This window comes from Lontra canadensis, unplaced genomic scaffold, assembly GCF_010015895.1.
Source record: "Lontra canadensis isolate GAN:19392208 unplaced genomic scaffold, GSC_riverotter_1.0 scaffold6, whole genome shotgun sequence".
Lineage (NCBI taxonomy): Eukaryota > Metazoa > Chordata > Mammalia > Carnivora > Mustelidae > Lontra > Lontra canadensis.
In genome coordinates, this window is record NW_022631000.1 from 31,140,628 (window position 1) to 31,163,494 (window position 22,867).

The 22,867-nt window shown below is 37.1% G+C and overlaps 1 protein-coding gene across 24 annotated transcripts in view; it reads left to right on the forward strand.

Annotated features, from left to right (window-relative positions):
* The window catches only part of MBNL1 (muscleblind like splicing regulator 1), a 200,362-nt gene that overhangs the window by 169,719 nt on the left and 7,776 nt on the right, over positions 1-22,867 (forward strand). For 15 of the 24 annotated variants that reach the window (XM_032852517.1, XM_032852536.1, XM_032852541.1 and 12 more), the window contains 5 exons: positions 9,714-9,971; positions 11,138-11,191; positions 12,118-12,271; positions 19,927-19,962; positions 20,652-20,746. In XM_032852517.1, the coding sequence (XP_032708408.1) occupies positions 9,714-9,971; positions 11,138-11,191; positions 12,118-12,271; positions 19,927-19,962; positions 20,652-20,746 (597 nt within the window). Of the gene's footprint in view, positions 1-9,713; positions 9,972-11,137; positions 11,192-12,117; positions 12,272-12,586; positions 13,004-19,926; positions 19,963-20,651; positions 20,747-22,867 lie in introns of those variants that run through there. The other 9 variants (XM_032852519.1, XM_032852525.1, XM_032852520.1 and 6 more) reach the window with 6 other exon arrangements.

Consider the following 22,867-nt stretch of genomic DNA (forward strand, 5'->3'; position numbering starts at 1 on the left):
ATGGCTGTAAATGAAGGGATTTGGTAAACTCCAGAGGAGGGGAAAAAAAAACAATGGCAACATTACTGTACAGTGAGACTCTGAAGCCTGCCATTCTTGTCCAACTAAGGAACAAAATGACTCTTTTCTTCTTTTCCCTGGTTAGGATGAGGCAATACTTAGGACTGAGAAGTTTTGAGTGTTGTTAATTCCTGAGAAAGAGACTGTTGTGTGAACATAATTGACACTCATAATTCATCGGTTGAGCAGGAATTCATTTAATAAGCACCAATTTCTTGTTGATAGGATTTCACTGCATGCACTGCAGAAAGGATCTCTGATTTCGGCGTAGTTCTAACTGCCACCACCTTTTTTGATGGTAGTAATAACAATAGTGGGTATTTCTTGGGTATTTACTATCTACCAAACACAGCATCAACCCATCACATGCATTGCATAGCTCATCTTCAAAACAGTATTCTGAGGAAGATACTATCATTAGCTCCATCTTACAGGGCAATAAATTTAGGGGGAAAGTTGGGGCACAACTTATTTGAGGTTGTAGAAAGGATGTTCCGGTTGGGTATGAACATAGAACTCCATTCTTAAACATTGTATAACTCAGTCCCATACAGCTGATAGGACAGAGAGGAAGCAAGCGATTCTGGCTCCCTTATATTCTTTTGAGTTCTTTGTTTGCTTGTTCAGACTTAGTTCTTACCTTTTGTGAATATTTTGAAGAAAGCTACTAATGACGAGAGGACCATATGGAGAACTGAGAAGGGACTCTGAGACCTTGGTTGCATACCCCCTGTGAACCAGAGACCAGGGTGTGCTAGAGATACACTTTGCTTTGTGGGTGGTTGGTCACTGTGCAGTTGCACTTGTTTCACTAGTAAATTGATGCTGTTTGCAGATAAATAAGAGGAACTTTAGGAAATTGTAAATATTTAAAAATTACTGGATGCTTAACATGTGACTCACCTTCCCCCTGCCCCAATCTTTCCAAAGCGTACCCTGGGTTCCTAATGCGTAATTGTGGATTGAAGGGAACCCAGTAGGCAACATGGGATGATCTTTAATGAATTAGTTATTAGGAGGAGATGATATTTAGGAAGCTTAGAAATCTCTTTCAAGGCTGAGCTATGTGATCAGAACTCTTATAAACTAATCCTCCCACAGTTTTAGGTAGTCCATAATCGGTTGTACTTTGTAGAGTGTTTAATTAAAGTAACGACTTTATCATTGGTTTGGGGTTTCTGTCTTTTATCTTTTTACTTTTTCTTTTCTTTCCTTTTTTTTTTTTTTTTTTGGTGAGGAGCTGCTGTGTATATTTTGTCATCTTCTGCTTTACCCACAAGTGACTGCTGCTCTAGGACTGTCATTTCCTCTCAACCTGAATTCCTCTGATCTAAATGTTTGATGGTGGGAGGGCAGCTTCCTATCTTATTCTGGCAAAGAGGATCTGCTCCAATGTCAAGGTTACAGTCTGCTAGCATATTACAGTGTGAAGTTCAGGGGCATGGCTTTCTGCTCAGTACTGAGATTCCAGACCCTTCCTCTCTTCAGCTTATTTCCTCTCTTGCTAATTGCACTAGGATCCTAGCGTACTAGGATCTAAATGACTTCGCAGTGAGCGCACACACTTATTTGCCGATTGGCCACAAGTTTATTATTTGGGCTTAAATCTATAGTTTTTCCTCATGGAACTCTGAAGTATGTGTTTGAATTTTGAGTTCCTTTTAAGGTGAAAGAAGCTTCAGTTAGTTTAAATATCGGCCAACTCTTCTTGCCACTTCTTTCTCTCTTCTTGCTGCACATTGTTAGACCATAAGGACATTAAAAATGCCATAGAGTATCAGCGTTCTAGTTCTTCTGTTTGAAAGAACTGACATATTTACAGCACCTGATATGAGGCTACAAAAAATGTTAAATCTAACAATGGGAACCCAAGATTAGCGATTTTTCTAATTAGGTGAGTAGCCTTGGGTTGAATTTCTCATCTTTTCTGAGCTTCATATTCCACACATATAAAATTAGAGGACTGAAAGAGATAATCTGTAAGACCGCCTCCAGTTAGAACATTCTAAGGGACATTTAGGTTGTCTTTGTGCTTTTCATGCTACTTTAAGCTATTGAAAATTTTATTTAAATATAATATTTAAATAAGCCTATTTAAGTATATATATACATATTAAAAATTTTATTAAATATATAGATGTAAAACACACACATGAACTTTGTATCAGTATGCCTATTATCCATCCTTTATTAGATACCTTTTAGTTAGGAGTCTGTAGCTGCTACTTTCTGTACTGTAAAATTCAGTATTTATGGTATTCTGTAAAGAAGAGCAAATCTCTTCAATATTGATTACTGAAATGTGAAGCTTTTAAAATTCCATTCTGTGACTTTGGGATACCTTTTTGTAATTTCTAAGCAACAACTTATTTTCAGTCATTAATTTCGGGAATTGTTAAAATCTATAGGTACTGGAAAGGACTAAGGTTTTCAGTCATATCTGTACTTTATTATGAATAGCAACAGTATCCAAGGGAGAACGAGGGAGCATCTTTCAAGTAAAAAATATTGTGAGGCCTATCTTTGAAACCTTTTAACTGCTGTCTTACCCATAACAAGAAAAGGTCCACACCAGGATAGTGCCAAGCTCATAAATGATACCCAATAACTTGCTAAATGAATGCATAAATGAGCCAGTCAGCCAGTTAATTAATTAATCACAAAAAGACATGACTTTATTCAGAGTTTAGTGTAATCAAACAGAGAAGATAAAGCATGACAGATTTTTAACATTTGTTAACATTCTCCTTGGGACCATGTTTACATTTTGAGCATTCCAGCTATAAAATATGGCATCTCGTTCATGCCCCTGGTCCTAGAGCAGTGGTTTTCAAGTTTCAGTGTGATTAGAATCACTTGGGACGGTTGCTAAAAATGCAGACTGATAGTCTACATAGACCGATGCAGTAGGTTTGCAGTGGGGCTTGGGAGTCTTTTTACAGATCTGCCCAGTGATTCTAAATGTCAATAATCTATAAAATACTTAGCCCACAGGATGCCAGCACCTGCTATTTAAGTGCTAACTTTTCATCATTTACCTTATGTCCAGTTATTTGTGACTCAGAATTAAAAACCTGCCTCCTCCAATACACTGAACATTTGACATTTTATTCAGTTGCTAAGAACAGAGTGCACATAACGAAATATTTCAAGTAAATTGATAATTATTAAGGTCCTTTATACTGCTTAATAGCATTAACTAAACAAAAAAATTAACCAGTGATCATATATTTCAGATGCTTATGAGGATACTAGATTGCTATTTGGTTAAGTGCATCATTTTTATAGCAACTGTCTATATGAGAAAAACATAGGATATATTCCAGAAAAGGTGGGCATACCACTTGGCTTCTGATGTTTTCCAGTTGGAGTTGGTTTGTTTTTAAAATAGATTGTTCTTGTGCTGGAAGTCTTATTCTACTGACATAATCATGACACAAGTACCTAATTTAGGCCATTGGATGCTGATCGCTTCTTTTCCTTATGGACACAGAAAAGTCTGGTGACTTTTTGCATGCAGGCATAAAACAGTATGGTCCTGATTGACTACATACAAAAAAGAGCATTAAAAGCTAAATGAGGATTCGAGTAATAGTAGAAGGCATGTCTAGCTTGAGATATTTATAGGAGTTTAACAGATTTGTCATGATCTATTACATAGAAAAGTCATTTGATTCAAAATAAGATTAGAAAAGCAGATGCTTTTAATGAGAGAAGCTTATTGATAGGATTATTTTAATTTTATATTTTTGTGGAGGGTGTTTAGCTACTGCTTGTCTACTTTAATTTCTTTAGAACATTACTAAAATATGACAAGTTTCAAGCCCACAGGTCTCTGTAGTTTATTTTTTATCTGTCATAAGGCTTTAGAATAGCTCCTTACAATGTCGTCATATCCCCCTTGAAACATCTAGTCCATCAGTTATGATTCTCTGTGGTTAGTTGGAGTTTTGTTTTGGGAGGAAAGAGTTGTAAAGTTGTAAGTTGTTTGAAATACAGTAATTACTAAGCTTAGCTACTCATTTTTGCTGTTCTTCCACTCATTTCTTCCTTCAACTTAAAGCTATTTCTCTATCTTCATTTATCTATTTATTTCCCTAACTTCCCTATCTTCATTTATCTAGAAAAAGTAATAAAAGTAACTATAGGTTTCAGCATTTTGGCATATTGATGAGCCTGTTGGTTTATACATTCATTCATAGGAATGACTAACTGAAGACCTGGAAGTCGATTTAATGGAAGGTTTCTTGTTGTTGTTGTTGTTTTCAGTTGACCATTCCTATATATTCAGATTTATTGATTCATATTTTTAATTACATGAGGTAAAGTGGCAAACTCTTAGCTATATTATCTATGAAAATATGCTTGTGTTCTCTGGACTAATGGTAGTGAGAGGTTCTGCCTTTTAGATTTCAAAGACAATTCCCATTTGATCTTAACAGAAATCCTCTGAGGTAGCTGACATGGATGTCTGAAGTTTAGGTGGACAAAATTATTAGATAACAGATATCGTCAGATAGCTGTCTTGGGAATTTAACTATACAGTCAGCTAAGATCATTACCCATAATCACCAGAATTTTAAACTGTGGAGATTATAATCCTTTTTGAATTGAAAATACAGATAATTCTTAGCATTAGCTTGTACACTCATGGCCACTAATGCTGTGGACACCTTGATAAAATTATTTATTATCCAGTATTCCTTTTTTAAAGTCTCATATAGCTCAAGCTTAATGGGAAATAAAGTCTATGGTGCTTATTACTGAACAACAGATATATATATATTTTTAAGGGATATATATATATATTTCTTAAATATTGATATATATATATACGTGAACTTATAATAAGCTCCATAATATTTGTCATGAAACTTTAAAATGACTTCCCAAAATATTAAAATAGTCCCTGTTCCTGTTATGATAAGCTCTCTGTTCCTGGTTTTGGAAGTTATCCTCCAAAAATGACTGAGTTAAACATGGTGAGCATTAAACATATTACTTCAAAGTGCTCTCTCCTTAACCAACATGCAAATAACTGTCCAGTTTTGGAGAAGTTCAAATATTGCCAATAATGTCCTGAGAATCCCAGTGCCTTAACTTGCAGAACATTGCTGAATTTAATACTACTTATAAGACCTATTAATATTCTGAACATTTTGAAATATGCTTGTCACACTCATTAAAAAAAAAAAAAAAAAAAAAAACAAAAACAGAATCCTAGAGATCAAATAACAGAACTGTTTATTTTAACCCCAAATTTGTATTGTGTGTTTTCAACTATCTATCCATTATCTTATTCAGTATTCATAATTCCATAGCTGGTAAGTATAGGAACTAGATAGAACTCACAGTTTTTTGTTTTAGATTTTATTTATTTTTTTGACAGAAAGAGATCACAAGTAGGCAGAGAGGCAGGCAGAGAAGGGGTGGGAGAAGCAGGTGCCCCACTGAGCAGAGAGCCTGATGCGGGGCTCGATCCCAGGACCGTGAGATCATGACCTGAGCTGAAGGCAGAGGCTTAACCCACTGAGCCACCCAGGCACCGCTTCACAATTTTTTTTAAATATTTTATTTATTTATTTGACAGAGAGAGAGACAGTGAGAGAGGGAAAACAAGCAGAGAAAGCGGGAGAGGGTGGAGCAGGCTTCCCGCTGAGCAGGGAGCCCCATGCGGGCCCTGGGATCATGACCTGAGCCTAAGGCAGACTCTTAATCAGCTGAGCCACCCAAGTGCCCCAGAACCCACGATTTCTGATTCTAAACTCTATTTTCTTTCCACTATACATACCACTGTCACTTAATTAACAAAAGAAAAAAAAGGGTTACATAGAATAATTCCCATTTCTTTGGGAAGTTTTTCTAAGTACTTTTTTCTTTGATTTTTTTAAATTTATAAACTTTATTGCTTAGATGGTTCTAAAAATGGAATTTAGTATTTAAATGTCTTCAATGAATATCTTTATTGAAATGATGGGTTTTAATATAAAAGCAGACTTACCAATTTTGTATGAAAATTTATTAAACTTACCTGATTTACAAAACAAATCCTGCCTTAATGTTTATAGAGTAAAAGACTCAACAAACATTTTCTTGATTGAAACACATTATGTGTTTCGCTAAATAGATGGAATTATTTTAATCTGTTTGAAAAGCACTTACCAGACTATAAAAAGTACTTATATTTGTTGACCCGCTAATGCCATTTTCACAGATTTAACCTTAGAAAATGGTTTTTTAAATGTCGATAGTCGTGAATGTAGTCTTTGCAATATTATTTGCAACATGAGAATATCTAGAAATAATCTAGATGATTTCTGGAAGCATTACCTATAATGCACCTCGGTTTGATGGAATCTGATGCTGCCATCACAAATGATCACTGCAGACATTATGTAGCTTACGTGCACTGTCAAACAAAACCAGGCCACCTCGTAGTAGCTATGCCATCATTACAACTATTTGAAAAATGTGTGCCTGCAGAAGACTGGATGAGAAGAGAAAAAAGAACCACCGTGTTGTTAGGATTTTAAACCTGCTCTGTTTTAAATTCTCTGTGTGGTCAGTCATATAATTTCTTACCCTGATTTGAATTACGAGATCAGATTTGTTGATGTTTTGTCAGCAACTTCTGTCATTTCTAGTATAATACTACATCAAAGAGACTTCCTTTGAGGATCAGCATAGTCTAATTCTTGAGTTCATCAAAGAAACCAGGCCAAACCCAAATCCAACAGTCAAGAGATAGATCCTGTATTATTGGTGGTGATCGTTAGACAAAAATATGTCTTAAAAACCTTGGGGAATTGCTCTGGTCAGATAGGTACCAGTGACACCGATGTGTTCTGGTGTGTGGCACACTTCTCTGGCCCCTCTGGCAGATAGCTCTCAGGAGTACAAGTTTTCAGAGGAGATTTTCCTTTTTTTTTTTTTTTTTCCAAAAGTAGAAATAATGGGAAAACTGCTATTTCAGTATATTTATTCTGTTCCATTTCTCATGTTGGGAGAACTTGAAGCTAGGAAAAAATAAGACTGTAAAAAAAAAGGCATCTCATGCCAAACTAGTTGACTAAATCCTTTAAACCTTCAAAAAGGCTGGTTTTAGGACAAATTCTAAGTGGATTCCTAGTTACTGGTCCCCTTAAATACATTTTGAATTCTCCTGAATTGCATCTTGCAAAAGAGGAAACAGTAGAAAATTACAATAAACCGGCCCTTAACCTACAGGAACCACCAGCTCACATGCATGAAGCAGAAGGAGAGGAATGAGAAATGTGTATTAGAATGACCATTTGTATGCATTCTGAATCTCAGTTTATATCACTGAAAGTGAAAAGAATGTTGAGACAGATAAACCAAAAGTCAAAAGCCCAGCACTCAAGTTGTATTTTAGGAGAGTGATGCTCAAATGTCTGACATCAGGCACTGTCATAGTTGTTTTTTAGAAAATAACAAATCTTAGATTTTAATAGTTCTTAAAGAGCCCACAAATAGGCTGCTCTCAGATCTTTCTTGTCAGTGAGGCAAAGAGTAAGGTAAATTCACAGACAGGGTGTCAGCTCGTCTGTTGCCAATTCCTTCGTGAGCATGTTCAAGAAAACAAGAATTACTAGAGAACTAACCCCGGAAGTATGCATTCATATAGTTTCCTATTGCAGGACACTGCACTGACTCAACACAAAGGTAGCGTTTTGTTCATACGATAGTATAAATTCAGCCTAAATTTCATATACATACATGAGAAGTTTTTGTTCTCAGCTAAGTGTGTCTCTTTCCTCCTGGTTGTTTCATTAAGCCTAATCCAGTTAAGTGTTGGTTAGGGACTGAGAATTTGTGGTGTAGAAAGCTCCGCAGCTATTTCCAGTGCTCAGCCAGAATGGAGGATGCTAGTTCAGGGGAACAGCTTTGATCACTTCCACTTTTCAAATTATAAAACCCCGGTTAGCCTTGTTTTCTTCTGTTCGAGAAGACAGATGCAATGAAAAAAATAAATAAATAAATAAAAAGCAAGAGGGTCTTCTCTAAGTTCCTAAGTCATCTTTGGATTCTTACTATCTCTCAGAGTATCTGGCCTGTAGTATTTGTTCAGTAACTTTTTGTAAATTAAATAAAGTGAATGAGGTGATGAATAAAGTCGGTTCGTTGCTGTGTATATGGAACACAAGGCTTCAGCTAGCTCGAGGTTTAAAAGTAGTTCAAAGGGGTCATTTACAGTGCTCATTTTCAGATGTAGCATGATATAAATTATAGCATTCTTCTTAAAAGGAAACACTTTGCTCAATAATGGGGTGTGGATATAATGGGTGAAAGTACCTAGAATTGAGTGTGATCATTTCATGTTCACAAATGCCAAGAAGACCTGTGCTTTTAAAATCATAACAGGGTTCCCGTTTCTCTTTCTTGTTGTACTCCAAAATAAAGTGCTTGGGGTCTGCATATTTTCTCAGTTTGTGAAAAGATATGTGAAAAACAAAAACTTCCCTTGAAGCACAAAGTAGGAGCCTGGAAATATTAAAGACATTCTGTGTTTTGGATGGCCCTCTTGTGGTGAAAAGGTCAAACTACCCCAAGTGAAGAAGGTGCTGTTAACCTCCGGCTTTGAGCAGCCATCATGACAAACTTCAATAGTAAGAGTCAAAATTGAGCAGACACATGAGAAATGGTCCATTTTCACCCTTTCCCCAGGGACGCCACCCAGAATTAACAGATATAAAGCAGATAGTAACAAAAACTAATCTTTTTCCCATCTGCTTCGTGTAACTACCAAGTGAATCTCTAACGATCAGGAACACAACTCGTGGAAACATTTTACTAAAAAGCTGTCAGATTTTACTTTTTATACTTTTACCTGTAAATAATTGCAGATTAGCACGGAAGTTGTAAAAATAGTTCCCGCCTATCCACCCACCCAGTTTACCTAAATAGTAAACCACTCGCACGTGTCATTACTTACAAAGCAAGTTCGGTGATATTCTGCAATTAGCCACATACAGACCTCAGTCAGATTTCACCAGTTGCTCTCCCAGGATCCTTTCTCCCACCCCGGGATCGTTCGCTCTGTGGCAGTGCCTCATCATCCTTTGCCTTTCATGGCCTTGACACTTTGGGAGAGTACTGATTAGTTTTTTTGTAAAACATTCCCCCGCTTCAGCTTGTCTGATGTTTCCTTATGATGAAATTCGGGTTATGCAGTCTCGGCAATAATACAACGGAAGTGATGTGGTAGCCTTCTTCTCGGTGTGTCCTATCAATGGGTACATGATGCCATTATGTCTTCTTCCTGGTGCTATTAATTTTGATCACTTGGTTTAAAGTGGGGCCTGCCAGGTCTCTTCAGTGTAAAGTTACTGTTTTTTCCCTAATTTAAATTAAGACTACTTTAAATTAGATGTTATATCATAATTAGAACGAAAAATGCATTTTCTTTCTCATGGAAGTCCTACTAAAATGGGGTTATAACTTGTGTACTCAATGAAGAACTCCTCAAGGTTATTTGGTGCTTTTTTTTTTTTTTTTTTTTTTTGCAAATGATCTTTTCCCTCTTCACAAGTGTGGGCTTCTACCACCAGTCTTGCACACTTTAAGTTAAAAATCTTCAGAAGGATTCTCTTTGCCCATATTGACTGAGCCCCCTGCGCTTAATGACCTCATAGGTATGTCGAGAGTACCAGCGAGGCAATTGCAACAGAGGAGAAAACGATTGTCGGTTTGCTCATCCTGCTGACAGCACAATGATTGACACCAATGACAACACAGTCACCGTGTGTATGGATTACATCAAAGGGAGATGCTCCCGGGAAAAGTGCAAATACTTTCATCCTCCCGCACATCTGCAAGCCAAGATCAAGGCTGCCCAATACCAGGTCAACCAGGCTGCAGCGGCTCAGGCTGCAGCCACCGCAGCTGCCATGGTGAGTAGCGACCTCAGCTCTGTCTCTGTTAGCAGTCAGTCAAGCAAAGTGAATCACTATATCTGACTACAAGCTATTCATTTATTAACCTTAAAATTTTTTTTTTTCTTGCTGAAGATATGTTTGTTCAGGTATCCCAGACAATACATAATGAGGTTACCATTCACAGATGTGAGGGTAACTCCTCAAATGGTTCCAGTTGCTCCTACCCTTGGCCTAACTCTTAATACTCTGTCTTATTCTGGATATAGGGTTTCTGAAATTTCCGCTTTGTAAAGAACACCTGTCTCCTTTCAACTTAACGATATTGCCATTTCCGGTCCTCTTATTTTTCTGTGTGCCATCTAATCAGCCATTGTTCCCTTCGGTGTGTTCTTTTGCACATCAAGACTCTTCTCTACACATATCTTGCTTTTAACAGTAACATAATCTGGAACTATTTAGGAGGATTGCTTAAGCGAAGTTGTTCTGAGGATTAGCCACCAGACTTTCAACAGTGTGCTCTCTAGATTGTCTTACATAATATTGTGGCATAGACTTAATTGTCAAACTAGAAAAGCTTGACTATGCCATCATACAGAAAGAAAGACAGCAGCACTCAAGGACTTAGAGATTGGCTCTTTTAGAGCAGATACCTATATTCTTAAGGTAAATTTTAATGTGATCTAATAGCTGATTTTAATGAGTCCATTCTTTGTTCTTTGCTTAGCTGTTTTAATGTTGTCCTTTTTTTTTACATAAATATATGACTTAATCATGAAAATATTCATAAAACATACTGTGTGGTATTCACAGCACAGTAAAATAATCATGAGAGAGGTCTTTTCTGTGTTTACGGATACTTGAGCAAAAATACAGAAGGCAGACTCTCTCCTCCTCTCTTCCTTTCACTCTTTTTTTTTTTTCTGTTAGAGTATCTTGTTTGTAATTAACTACAAAGAGGAGTTATCCTCCCAATAACAACTCAGTAGTGCCTTTATTGTGCATGCTTAGTCTTGTTATTCGTTGTATATGGCATTCCGATGATTTGTTTTTTTATTTGTTTTTTCTCACCTACCCAAAAATGCACTGCTGCCCCCATGATGCACCTCTGCTTGCTGTTTATGTTAATGCGCTTGAACCCCACTGGCCCATTGCCATCATGTGCTCGCTGCCTGCTAATTAAGACTCAGTCGGCTGTCAAATCACTGAAGCGACCCCTCGAGGCAACCTTTGACCTGGTACTATGACCTTTCACCTTTTAGCTTGGCATGTAGCTTTATTGTAGATACAAGTTTTTTTTTTTTTTATCAATTTAAAAATATATATTCCTTTTTCTGTTATAAAATTGTAAAGTACAATGAAAAACTGAGTGTGGTTTCCTGACAAAATTAGTGGAAAGACTATACTATAAGTACCTGGACGGATATCATACCATGAAAGATTCCAAAAGCCCAGCAGCCCACATTCAGTTTAACTACATTGTAGAATGTTCTAGTGAAATACTTTAAGGACATTAAAAATGTATTTTTGACTGTATATTTATGTACCTGTTTGGTTAGCATGGCTTTAGTGATAGAATTATTTATTTTTTAATATTTATAGTTCAGTGTTTAAGAAAAAAAAAAACTTGCATGCTCTGGGACATTTGCATGTCTAGATAGGTCTGGTGGGGGAGGAGCAGAGTGGGATTAGTTTTTATTTTACCGGTTTCGGTCACTCTGTACAATTAACTATTAACATTGCTTATACTCGTCAATCCTCATGGAGCTCGCAGTGCAGCTTTTCTTCTTTCCCCAAATCAGTGGCTTCTCACAGAAAGCCTGAAGCATTATGGGACCTAAAACACTTTAACACATTATAACATGTGATCTTGTCCTAGTGGGGTTTTTCTTTTTTTGTTTGGTTTGGTTCGGGTTTTTTTGTTTGTTTTTTGTTTTTTGTGGTTTTTTTGGACAAAAATAATGCTTCTTTTAAAGCTTTTATCTTGCCTTTTTTTTTTTTTCCTTTCATTTTTGTTGATTGGATTTTTCCCCCACCCTGGGTAGTTCAGTGCTCTGCTGCTTGCTTGCTCATGCTTCCTAACAATTTTAGCCTTCAACTGATTTTTCTTTTTTCTTTTTCTCTTTTTACTGGTATTTGTTTTTTATACTCATTCACTAAACAGGGAATTCCTCAAGCTGTACTTCCCCCATTACCAAAGAGGCCTGCTCTTGAAAAAACCAACGGTGCCACCGCAGTCTTTAACACTGGTATTTTCCAGTACCAACAGGCTCTAGCCAACATGCAGTTGCAACAACATACAGCATTTCTCCCACCAGGTAAGGGGTCTGAGCTTGTTCATGAACGAATCTGATGAGCTGCAGGGAGTTGTGCTGGTAGAGCAGATAAGCCACGCCCCTAATAATTTGCTGTTAGCCATAGATAAGGTGAAAGGTAAGGTGGTCCACAGTGGAAACTGACCTGAGGTATCTCATGTGATTTTCCTTAAAAACTGAGAATTTTAGCTTAATGAGAAGTGGGTGAAAGATCAGTGTGATGTTCTCTAGATTTATTTTTGTTTGTGTAATTTGGAATTGAAATACAGTTCTCTTTTTTTTTTCCTCTTTCCTCAACACTGTTGTATGTCTGTCAAGCTATTTTATGATACTTTCCTGCTGTAAGACCCCTTTGCCTTCATGATTGCATAGAGTAAATTTGAATTTGATGAAATGACACTTCCAGTTTTGATTTTTATTATTCAGCCTTTTTGTTTTTGAGGTGGAGAATAAACAAAACTGGCTCTGTGTTCCAGAGCACATAAAGAGTACTCTTATTGGTACCAATCAGTAGATTGCCTAAAATCATTATTTGCTCCTGAGCTAATACTGAAATAGTCCTAAGTGCCCAGGGAAGTTTACATCTACTATTGAGTTACCCATTTGTGATTTCAGTTGATTTCAACTTAGTCACATAAACATACTCTAGAGCTCTCCACAAGGGTATAAAATTTAGAAACATTAATCAGTCATTTAATTACTCGAAAATTTATTATTTTTGCTCTTCATGCAGAGGAAGAAATACCTATTAAACTTACTATAATCTGGAAAAAAAACACATTATCTCAGAAAGTACACATTAAACTTCTCGTCATCTGGAATTCAACTAGCCAGAGACTCTAATCCCATTTTCCTCTTTCCCTCTTAACCTTTCTAAAATAATTACCATGATGATTTTATCTTACTAATTAATTTAATAAATTAATGGCGAGGTATGTAGGTCAGAGATCCAGTATCATTAGTATATTACCCTATATTGACAGTATTTAAATGCATTAGGTTCATAATGCCATGAGGGAATGTGATCATTTATTTTTTTTAATCATGAGCAAAAGAATAAATTATATTCACATTAGTTTTTACTACGAACCACAACTTTTTATATAGTGCATCTCTGAAAGCTGGCCATCCATATGTAGAATCTGTAGCAACATTCAATGAATTGGAGTATCAGGAGTGTTCTGTGAATTAGACTAACATGTGCCTTAGGCACCATAGATAAAATATTTGTACTCACGAAATAGGATCTATCAAAATGCAGATTGTCCATTTTAGAATACAAATTAAATCATTTTGATCTGCAAAGTATTTATTGCATTCAGAGGAGAAAATCTCTCTTATATTTTGTATATTTCTCTTAATAAGATTAAAACTTTTTTCTCAACATACATAGGTGTTTGGAGATTCCCAGAATTTAATCTTTTCGCTTTTATATAAATTGCCATGCCCCTAGATTTATGCCATCTTCAATAAATAATCTGTCAGTTTTTCTATAATCGGATCACTAAACAAAGTTTAAAGAGTTGGTAGGTAACTACCATAATCTCTTTGAAGAAATTAAAGATTATCTTTATCAGTTTATTTTCAAGGAATGAAACATTGCCATTCAAAGTGAATGTCTTTAAAATCTAACAATAAAAAAAAATCTAACTTATTCCATGTATTATTTAAGGAAATCTAACATTTCTATCTTATTGAGTTTTACGTTAGTTTCTCCAAGAACATTCTAATGACTAAGAACTTTTCTAAATAAGCTTAACCATTAACTGCATTATACAATGATATTTATGACAGTAGGCTCTCCCTAGAAAGGTTTTAGTCTGTGGATAAGACAGAGCAAAAGATGCTAGGTAAGAATCAAGTCAGGGGTAGAACAATAAATACATTCATAATTCAAAATCATACTTATCTCTCTGTTGAGAAGCTAAGCAGTGTTAATTTAAATAAAATGTGTCACACTATATTGAAATGTGCTGAAAATATGAAGACATATTTGCATTTTTTGATGAATTTTGCATCAGAGATATTCTGTATTCTGTTCTTGATATTTTAACAAATATATGAAATTATTGCAATAGTAATATAAAATTAAACTTATTTGTAACCCAGTTTTAAGGGGCTTAACCTTTATTAGTCACATAATCAGAAGTAGGTTAATACCTTCATCATTCTTTTAAACTATTGTCATTATTTGTCATACGTGCTTGAGTACAAAAAAATTGGCTCTATGACATTAAAAGGTTAAAACGGAGAGCCCATCTTTACTTCTGCCTAACCACTTTGTCAGACAGCCAGAAGGGAAAGAAATGTAATGCAGAGAATGTAAACTAAAATGCCTCAGGGGCCAGGCAGGAAACATAAACAAATGGAACAAGAAATAAATTAGGAACTGTGGGGTCTGGGAGGCACTGGGGAGCACAGGCTCAATCTAAAAGTGAATGTTTTGACTTAGCCTTTAATTGCCTCAGAGGAATATCTGCCTGGCAGGTTGTACCTGTTGTACACTGCACATCCTTTGCGGCTCCATTTACGTTGTAGGGTAGTTGTGCCTCTGCCTCCTGTGGTTGGTTGTGCAAACCTGCACAATCTAATGTAGTGGCCCTGATGTCCAGGATTGCCAGATCTTGAGTTTTCTTTTCCAGTTATTCACCTCATTTGGATGTTTATATGTGAAATTTCTAAATTTAAAAAAATGTTTCCAACTATTTCAGTTTTTTAAAAGCTTGTTAGGAACTACAGGAAATCCATCCTACCACAAATCCCTACAATCTCATATATAATACCTGGGAGAAAAGGAAGTTTTTTTTTTTCCAAAAACTACATTATTCTGCAGACATACAGATGAATTATATGATCAGAGCATCCTAACTGCCCACAGTATAATAATCTGGAAGGTATATTCTGGAGGCTGTATTGGAACTGGAAAGAAAATAGAAGTTATTTATTTTTTGCTGCTTGGAGTTTTAGAGCCCTGTAGTCTCTTGCTTCAGTAATAACTTCAGGTGTATGTAGGTCTATTTCGTTGAAGTTACAGTGAAGCATAGTTGCCTAAGTCGTTAGAGGAGGTGACCATGTGTACAGACTAGGTTGCTGGCAAAAGATCAGGGTTCAGCAGCAAGCCAGGTCGCTGGATCAAAAAATTACTGTATTTCATAACTTTTAATAACAAAATTGGACCTACATGGCACGTATGCATCTTTTATCCCTCCCTGCATGCATGCATCCATCCCTTTATCCATCTGTCCTTCTGAGAACATCTATCTCTTCTTCTCTCTTCTCCCCCTTCCCTTCCTTCCTCTTTTCATCCACTCAGCCACCCACCCAGCCACCCATCTATCCATCCATTCATTGAATCAATGCCACGCGGTGTACTAGTACTGACACTAGGGATTATAAACTTATAACCCAGGAGCTAAACCTAGAATCAAGAAATATTTGTTTAGCAGTGTTTTTAGTGTTTAGTGTTTAGCAGTTTAAATAAAAACATAATGTTAATCCTTTAGAAGGTCTACATTCTCTCCAGTTCCAAGCCCCAGGGCTCTCTCCGGCCAGGGCTCTCTCCGGCCTCTGGCCCAGCTGTTTCACATATTTTGTTTAAAAGAGTTACCTTTATTGAGTGTTTGCTCTGTGCCAGACTACACTGGATACGTTATATACATTATCTCATTTGTTCTCACAACAACCCTGAAAGGTTAGCATTTTAGTCCCATTTCACCAATGAGTAATTTGGGACCTAGAGAGGCCCAAGTGATTTGCTCCAAGTTGCATGGCTTGTAAGGTTTAGATAGAACTTGAAATCGGGTCAGATGGGTTTCAGTCAGTCTCTGAACATCTATGAGCTCTTTACATGAAGTCCTAAAAAATGATTTGGCCTAAAAGATGAACTAGGCCTTATTGATAACCTGACTCCATGACTGGGGTTCTGTACCTTCCATGTCACTTAAAAAATAAATGCAGATAGTAGATTAAGTTCACGTTCAAGTTTCTTTTTTTGTTTTTGTTTTTGTTTTTTTTTAGTTTTAGATACGTACTACTTTTTTTTTTTTAATCTTCACCCTTTAAGACTAAATTATTTGTACATGCGTAATCTAGGGTCTACTTATGTTGTAGGTATGAGTTTCACCCCCGAGATTAGAGTAGATGAGAAATATCACTGCTATGTACATCAGTTGTTTATTTTCTTGGATTTAAATTCAGTCCACTTCTAAATTCTAAGCTCACTGTGTTGGATAGAAATACCAGACATTGCTAGGATTCCAGGACTCCCTCCTCCCCTCCCTTCCCTCCTATCTTCACCGGCAGAGAGAGGTCCTGTGTGGTCCAATAGGGTAGACAGGCTGCCCATTCTCCATCTTTAGCCAGCACTGGTCACTGCTGGTGTGATTCTTGCCCGAGCTTCCGGGGTCTCAGCGAGGCAGGCACTCCAGAGTTCCTGGGGCTGCCTTGGGTACAGGTGTGCCTGCATGAGCTCCTTATCCTCATAAGCAGCCCTTTCCTTTGACAGCCCGTGTCTGCGGGTTGGTTGTGGAACAACAGGCTGTGTGCCCAACTACTCACCACCCTGCAGACTCCCATCCTCTGTATCTTGAGGGATTTTTCTCCCCATTCTCCCTCACCATTTTTGTTTACTTGCTGTCCTCTGAAGACCACCTCCCTTCTCTCCTCCTAGTATACTCCCCTCAGTGTGGGCTTGTGGTTTAAAACCATCTAAAAATAGTGTGCTTTAAGCAACTTCAGTTTTGGCTTGTGCTGTGGCTTACCAGACGTAGAGAAACAGAAGGCTAGGAAATTTTCTTTGGGGGCGGGGAATGGGAATGAGAGGGGAGGTGCAGGGGCATGAAAACAAAACAAAATTTCCCAGCTTGTCACTTTTATTATAATTAATGAAATTAATGCAGATGGCTTACTTGAAACTCAGTGTAGTGATTAGAGATCAGGCTTGGGAATTTAAATCCGGCTCCACCACAAGTTATAATCTCTCTTTATGCCTTGTTTTTTCATCAATAAAATGGGGATACTAATGGTAATCATTTCATAAGGTTGTGTTTAAAGGAGTGTTAAACAATTTCAGAAAACAATCTCTCAAAGCACTTTCATAGGCAGGTCTAAGAGTTTAGAATAAAGCCTGGAAGGTAGGAAGCACTAGGTTTTATTTGTTATTTTTTGAAGTCAGTAGTGCAATCAAATAGAATTCAAAACACTGAATAGAAACAGAAATAAACTGTATGAAGCTGTTGCTGTTTCGGATATCAATTTTGAGACTAATTCAATTGATTGTGAACTTTCAGCCCTAAAGGACACAAATTTAGTCCTAAATGATACAAATTTTAGAAGACCTTAAATCAGCTTTATACTTCTAACCATACATAGGCTTGCATTATCACATCCAAATTCAAACCTCCAGCCAAATCTCCATTAAAATCCTTCCCTTCTCCTTGAAGTATTTTTAACTGCAAACATTGCATTTGTAAATTACCTTCCGACTTGTTTTTCCTGCATCTTCAAACAGTAATGCATTCCTCAGGAACACATCGTTCTGCTGTGCAAATATCTTCATAGGGGAAATTTGAAATTGACAAATACATTCACTTAAAATTTACCTTGTGTGGAAAATTTAAAAAATTTCAATTGGCTCTTTGTGCATCATTATTAGTAAATCAACTTACTTGATGTAAAGATGGATATTATGGTCATTTCAAAGTGATTTTTGGTTTTGGTAAGTGGGTCCTACAGCATTATGTCTTCATTTTTGTGAGTTATTGCACCTGGCTAGTATTTTCATTGCTGCCTTATGTTTATTTGCTGCAAATCCCTCTCAAAACTGTGTGCACTGGTTATAATGGTAACAAGGAAGATAACTCAGACTAAAATTCAGATCACAGAAGCTTTAGACAGATAGGAGAGTTAACTCATTTTCAGCATGTGCAGGCTAAATTATGCATGGGATGAAATATAATGGACAAAGTGCAGCATAACAATAAATAGTAAATTTAAAACATACAACCTGTACAGTACTCAAGCTGGCTCTAATATTCCTGGAATACCACATTACTGTTTTTCATTCATCTCATCCTCTCTTTTCCCAGTCCCCTTGCCCCCACCTTGAGAGGATAATGATGTCCCAGGATCTAGACCCAGGATTAAATTTTCACTTGTTCTACTGTCTCCAGTTAACGTCTTTGTTATTACTAGTCTGTTTTTGTTGTTGTCTCTCACAAGTCTTTGACGTGGTAGTAGTAGCAAATGATAGAGATCTTCAAGTGTCTCAAAAAAAAAAAAAAAAAAAATGCCTGTCCCGGTAATATCACTCCACCTGAGAGGATGCCTCCCCAGCTCCTTGACCTTGACCGAGCTGGATCACTGATCCTTGGGCCCATGGTCTGATTGTGATAACAGACTAATTGCAGCTGTTACAGGGAAGCCAGCCCAGTGTTTCTCAGTGGCAGCTTTGTTTTGTAGGGCCATCTCTGACAAGACTCAGCTGGCAGATATTTTTCTAACAAATGTTCATCCCAGATGCCGCTAGTGTTTAGATAGGCTGTGCCAAGATTTAGATAGAAATATAAAATCATTTGATATTTTAAAACCTAGAAATCTAAAATAATCTCATAGAAAGAACAGTAGTTCTTTACGTGGGGAAGGGCCCTGTACTCGGGAGAAAAAAATTACATTTTGTACTGTTTATATGTAGAAGAGAACAGGGACTATATACGTAACATCTTAACACCGTGGTTGGAACAATCGAAACATCACTCTTAAGCCCCCATATGAGATGGATAGATTTTCATTATCTCCCATTCAGGGTTTTCACTGAAGCCTATTCAATGATTTTTTTGTATGTGCAATTTTGTAGAACATTTGCTCTTCTAAGAAGTCCTGAAGGTCTAACCCAGCGGTGAAAACCAGTCTGTTTCCCCAGATACCTATTAAGCAAACCACTTTGAGACATAGAAGTAGAGCCCCTCTAAATGTTTTTTCTACATTTGAATTCCAAACAAAGGCAAGGCTGAAGTTTCACTTTCTCTTTATGCATAATTTATTGCCTGGTACCCCTCCCAATAAAATTCCCATACGGATGGATGGTCACCACCCCTTTCCTGTCTGTGTGGTTGCCGCTACGGTGAACAGGGAAATAAGACCAAGGGAATGAAAATGAACGTTTTGGTTTTATTACGTTGTTAAGCCAGTTCTGTGCATTGGATTACCTAGCATTTTAACAATAAATAATTTCTCTAATTATTTAACATGTGCGCAATATAAAGAAAATGTTAATACAGTCATATGTTAAAGTCAGAAATAGCAAAGCCACCAGATGGCTAGTAAGCAGATTAAAACAAAACAAATTACGATACGATTTTTAAAAGAACGAAGCAAATTCAAACTTCTCCCAGCATACGTTTATTTATAGGCAGCGACGAGGAGAAACAAAGTGTACCAGCACACAGTTAAACTGGCTTTTATTCTTCACTTGAGACTAGTTCTAATTGATCACTGTGCTATTGTATGATTTGATTGTGCTGACAGTTACATGCCACTGTTCCCATAATAACAATTTTTCTTCTTTGTTCAAATGAATTTCCTAATTACACGTGTGATGGGATGTTTTAATTCTTTTCCCTTTTCAAATCCACCTTCCTGTTGCAATGCATGATGGGCAGGCTCAATATTGTGCATGACACCCGCTACAAGTGTTGGTAGGTGCCAGCTTTGTTTCTTGATTATCTTAAACCTGTGGTGCACCTCACAGCCCCTCAAAATCCACTGCTAAGTTTAACTTATATCCTATTGGGCAAGTCCATTTCCCTTTTACTAACACCTGTCAATTAAATGCCATTTTCTATTTAATTGACATGGACTCACATAAATGTTTTCTTTACACACAAGTTTCCTTTAGTCACCTTTGGTGGATTTTGATTGGACTATGAGTTCTGGTGTGTAACAACAAAAAACAATCTATATCATAAAAGTAATATATTGTGTATTTTTATAATAATAAATAAGAAAAAGTACATTCATTCAAACGGATAACTGTATAAATGAAGTAAATACCTGTATTTTGACGTAGATTTTGAATGTCTATGAACACTATATAAAATTCTTGTTTTTGACGTAGCAAATTAAGCCTGTTGTGTCAATTTTCTTGATTTGATGGTAACAAGCTTTTTTTCCCCTTTTTTTTCTCTTTCATCCCCCTTCCCCTTCTCTCCTTGGAATGTTGTCCTGCTTTGCGCTGTGATTGCATGTCACTCGCTGGTGATGATGTCCCGTCACATGGCTTATTGCTGTGATAAACACCATGCCCAATTATCTCCTCCATGTTGCCATGGTTTCCATATTGCTACACTCTTCTGTATGTTTGCTTATATGATTTTCCCTCCGAAAGTTCCCATGGTGCACGGTGCTACGCCAGCCACTGTGTCCGCAGCAACAACATCTGCCACAAGTGTTCCCTTCGCTGCAACAGCCACAGCCAACCAGGTTTGCTAATTTACAGCTTTGTTTCTTAAAAACCAACTCTAATAGGGCTCGATCCAACAGCCCTTACGCACCGGATTTCCCATTGAGGTCAGTGGGAAGCGTGCGTACGTGAGGGCTGTGGTGGGTGCTTTAATAGCATGGGGTTTCAAAGATACCTCTTGTTGGCCTACACATTCTTTCTATGATGAGCAGCAGAATGCTTTTATGCCATTGATAAGTGCTCCAAAGTTGTCGCGGCTCCATTTCTAAAGCTACTAAAATGATATTTACACAAGCAATTCTCACTGGGTCTCAATTGTGCAGGTGTTTTTGGCCGATCAAAAATGCAGCTGATTTTAGGTGTTTATTGTAAACATTTGGCTATACCATTTCTTAGTGCTTGCCCAAATTCTTAACAAAAAGCAAAATGTTTAAATACGTTCTATATGCCACAAATGACCAGTCTTGTAAATAGAGTTTGTTACAAATTCATGAAGGTTTTGTTTGATAAGCAGATTGTAGATTCAAAATAAATTAAATTGGCATTCAAGTTTTGATTCTCAGTGCTCTTGAGGAAAAACAAACACAAAAACAAAAAACCCTATGAACTCTTATTTCTGTAATTAGCCAGCATAGATTTTGGAGAATTACGAAGGAAAAAAAAAAAAAAAGACATCAAAGATGGTAAATTGAGTCATTCTGCGTTCTGTACAAGTTCAGGGAGTAACAATTTCACAGTTTACTCATAAGTAAGTGGGATCTTTTTCAGAAATTTGAATTCTATGACCTATAAGAATGACTATATGAAAGAAAATGATTATTAAAATATTTGAAGTTTTAAAAATGGACATCGATTCAGCCAGCATTCTCTGATCCTATTTTAAATTGTACTCTAGAAAATAATGGTTGAATCAAAGTCAGACTTAGGTAAAGTAGGGTTTGGCTTTAACTTATAGGTGTTTGTTATGAAAGCAAAGTTCAGTATAGTTGATAGCATGTGAAAAAATTTAGAGCCAAATCCATTTTAGATCACCCACAGACTGTGGTTAAGTGTAGCCAGATGAAGCAAAAGAACCAGCATCAGATGGTAATCAACATGTAACCCCTTGGGCAGAAAAGGCCAGTTAAGTACCATCTGAATTTGTAGCTCGGGCTGTGAGAAGTAGGCATCCTGCCCTCCCCAGGACACCACGTCCTGTCGAAGAACTGTAAACTATTAGTGTAACCATTATACAACTTTCAAACGCAGCCTGCCAAAATGGATGTATTTTAAAGTTTCAGACAAGCTTTAAACATTTCTTGGCAAAGAACCACTAGTTTTTCTGAAGCTTGTCAAAATAGCCCTGGATTTATGCTAACACATCAGACTCATTTACAAGAATACTAGATTGTGCATATGTGGCATGTTAGTAAGTAATCCATGGCAGAAATTTCTTAATGGATTCAACACGATCCATTTATGGTGCAAATCGATGATGCCGAGCTCTGTGAGTTTACCGCGGATGACGACAGAATTGCTGGTGTAAGCGAAACTACAGCCAAGCCAATTCCAACGTGCCCTGGGCCACCTGGGTTGTAGGGGACACTTTACTTTTTGCATTGTGCTGTGACCATTTCATGCATAATCTTGGGTCTTCGTACTGTTTTACAACCAAAAGAAAGGAAAGGGAAATGGATATATATATACACACATATATTATATCTACATATACATACATATGTATATGCCTACAGTATATTAGCAATGCTGGAAATAGCTGATGCCACAAAATGCAGCCTGCATGCATGCACAAGTTTAGAGCTGGCCCTTCATCTGCATCGATTGGTGTTGAAGGTCCTTGGTCTGTTTCGACAGCCCCATCCTTGATGCTTCTACACTGTTGGGTGCAACATCCTGTCCTGCAGCAGCAGGAAAAATGGTATGAGAAGCTTCATTATGCTTGGAGCACATTTTCGTGCCATTTGCCGATGCCGTACAATTGTGTAAAGATGTCAGCTGAGAAATGGAAATAAAATAGAGACATATTAATTTACACTCCAGACTGTGGATTGCAATCTGTTGAATTAGCCTAGGACATCTAAATTGAGACGACAACAACGAAATGCCTTCATGGACGCGATGCCGCTCTTCTCCCGCCAGCC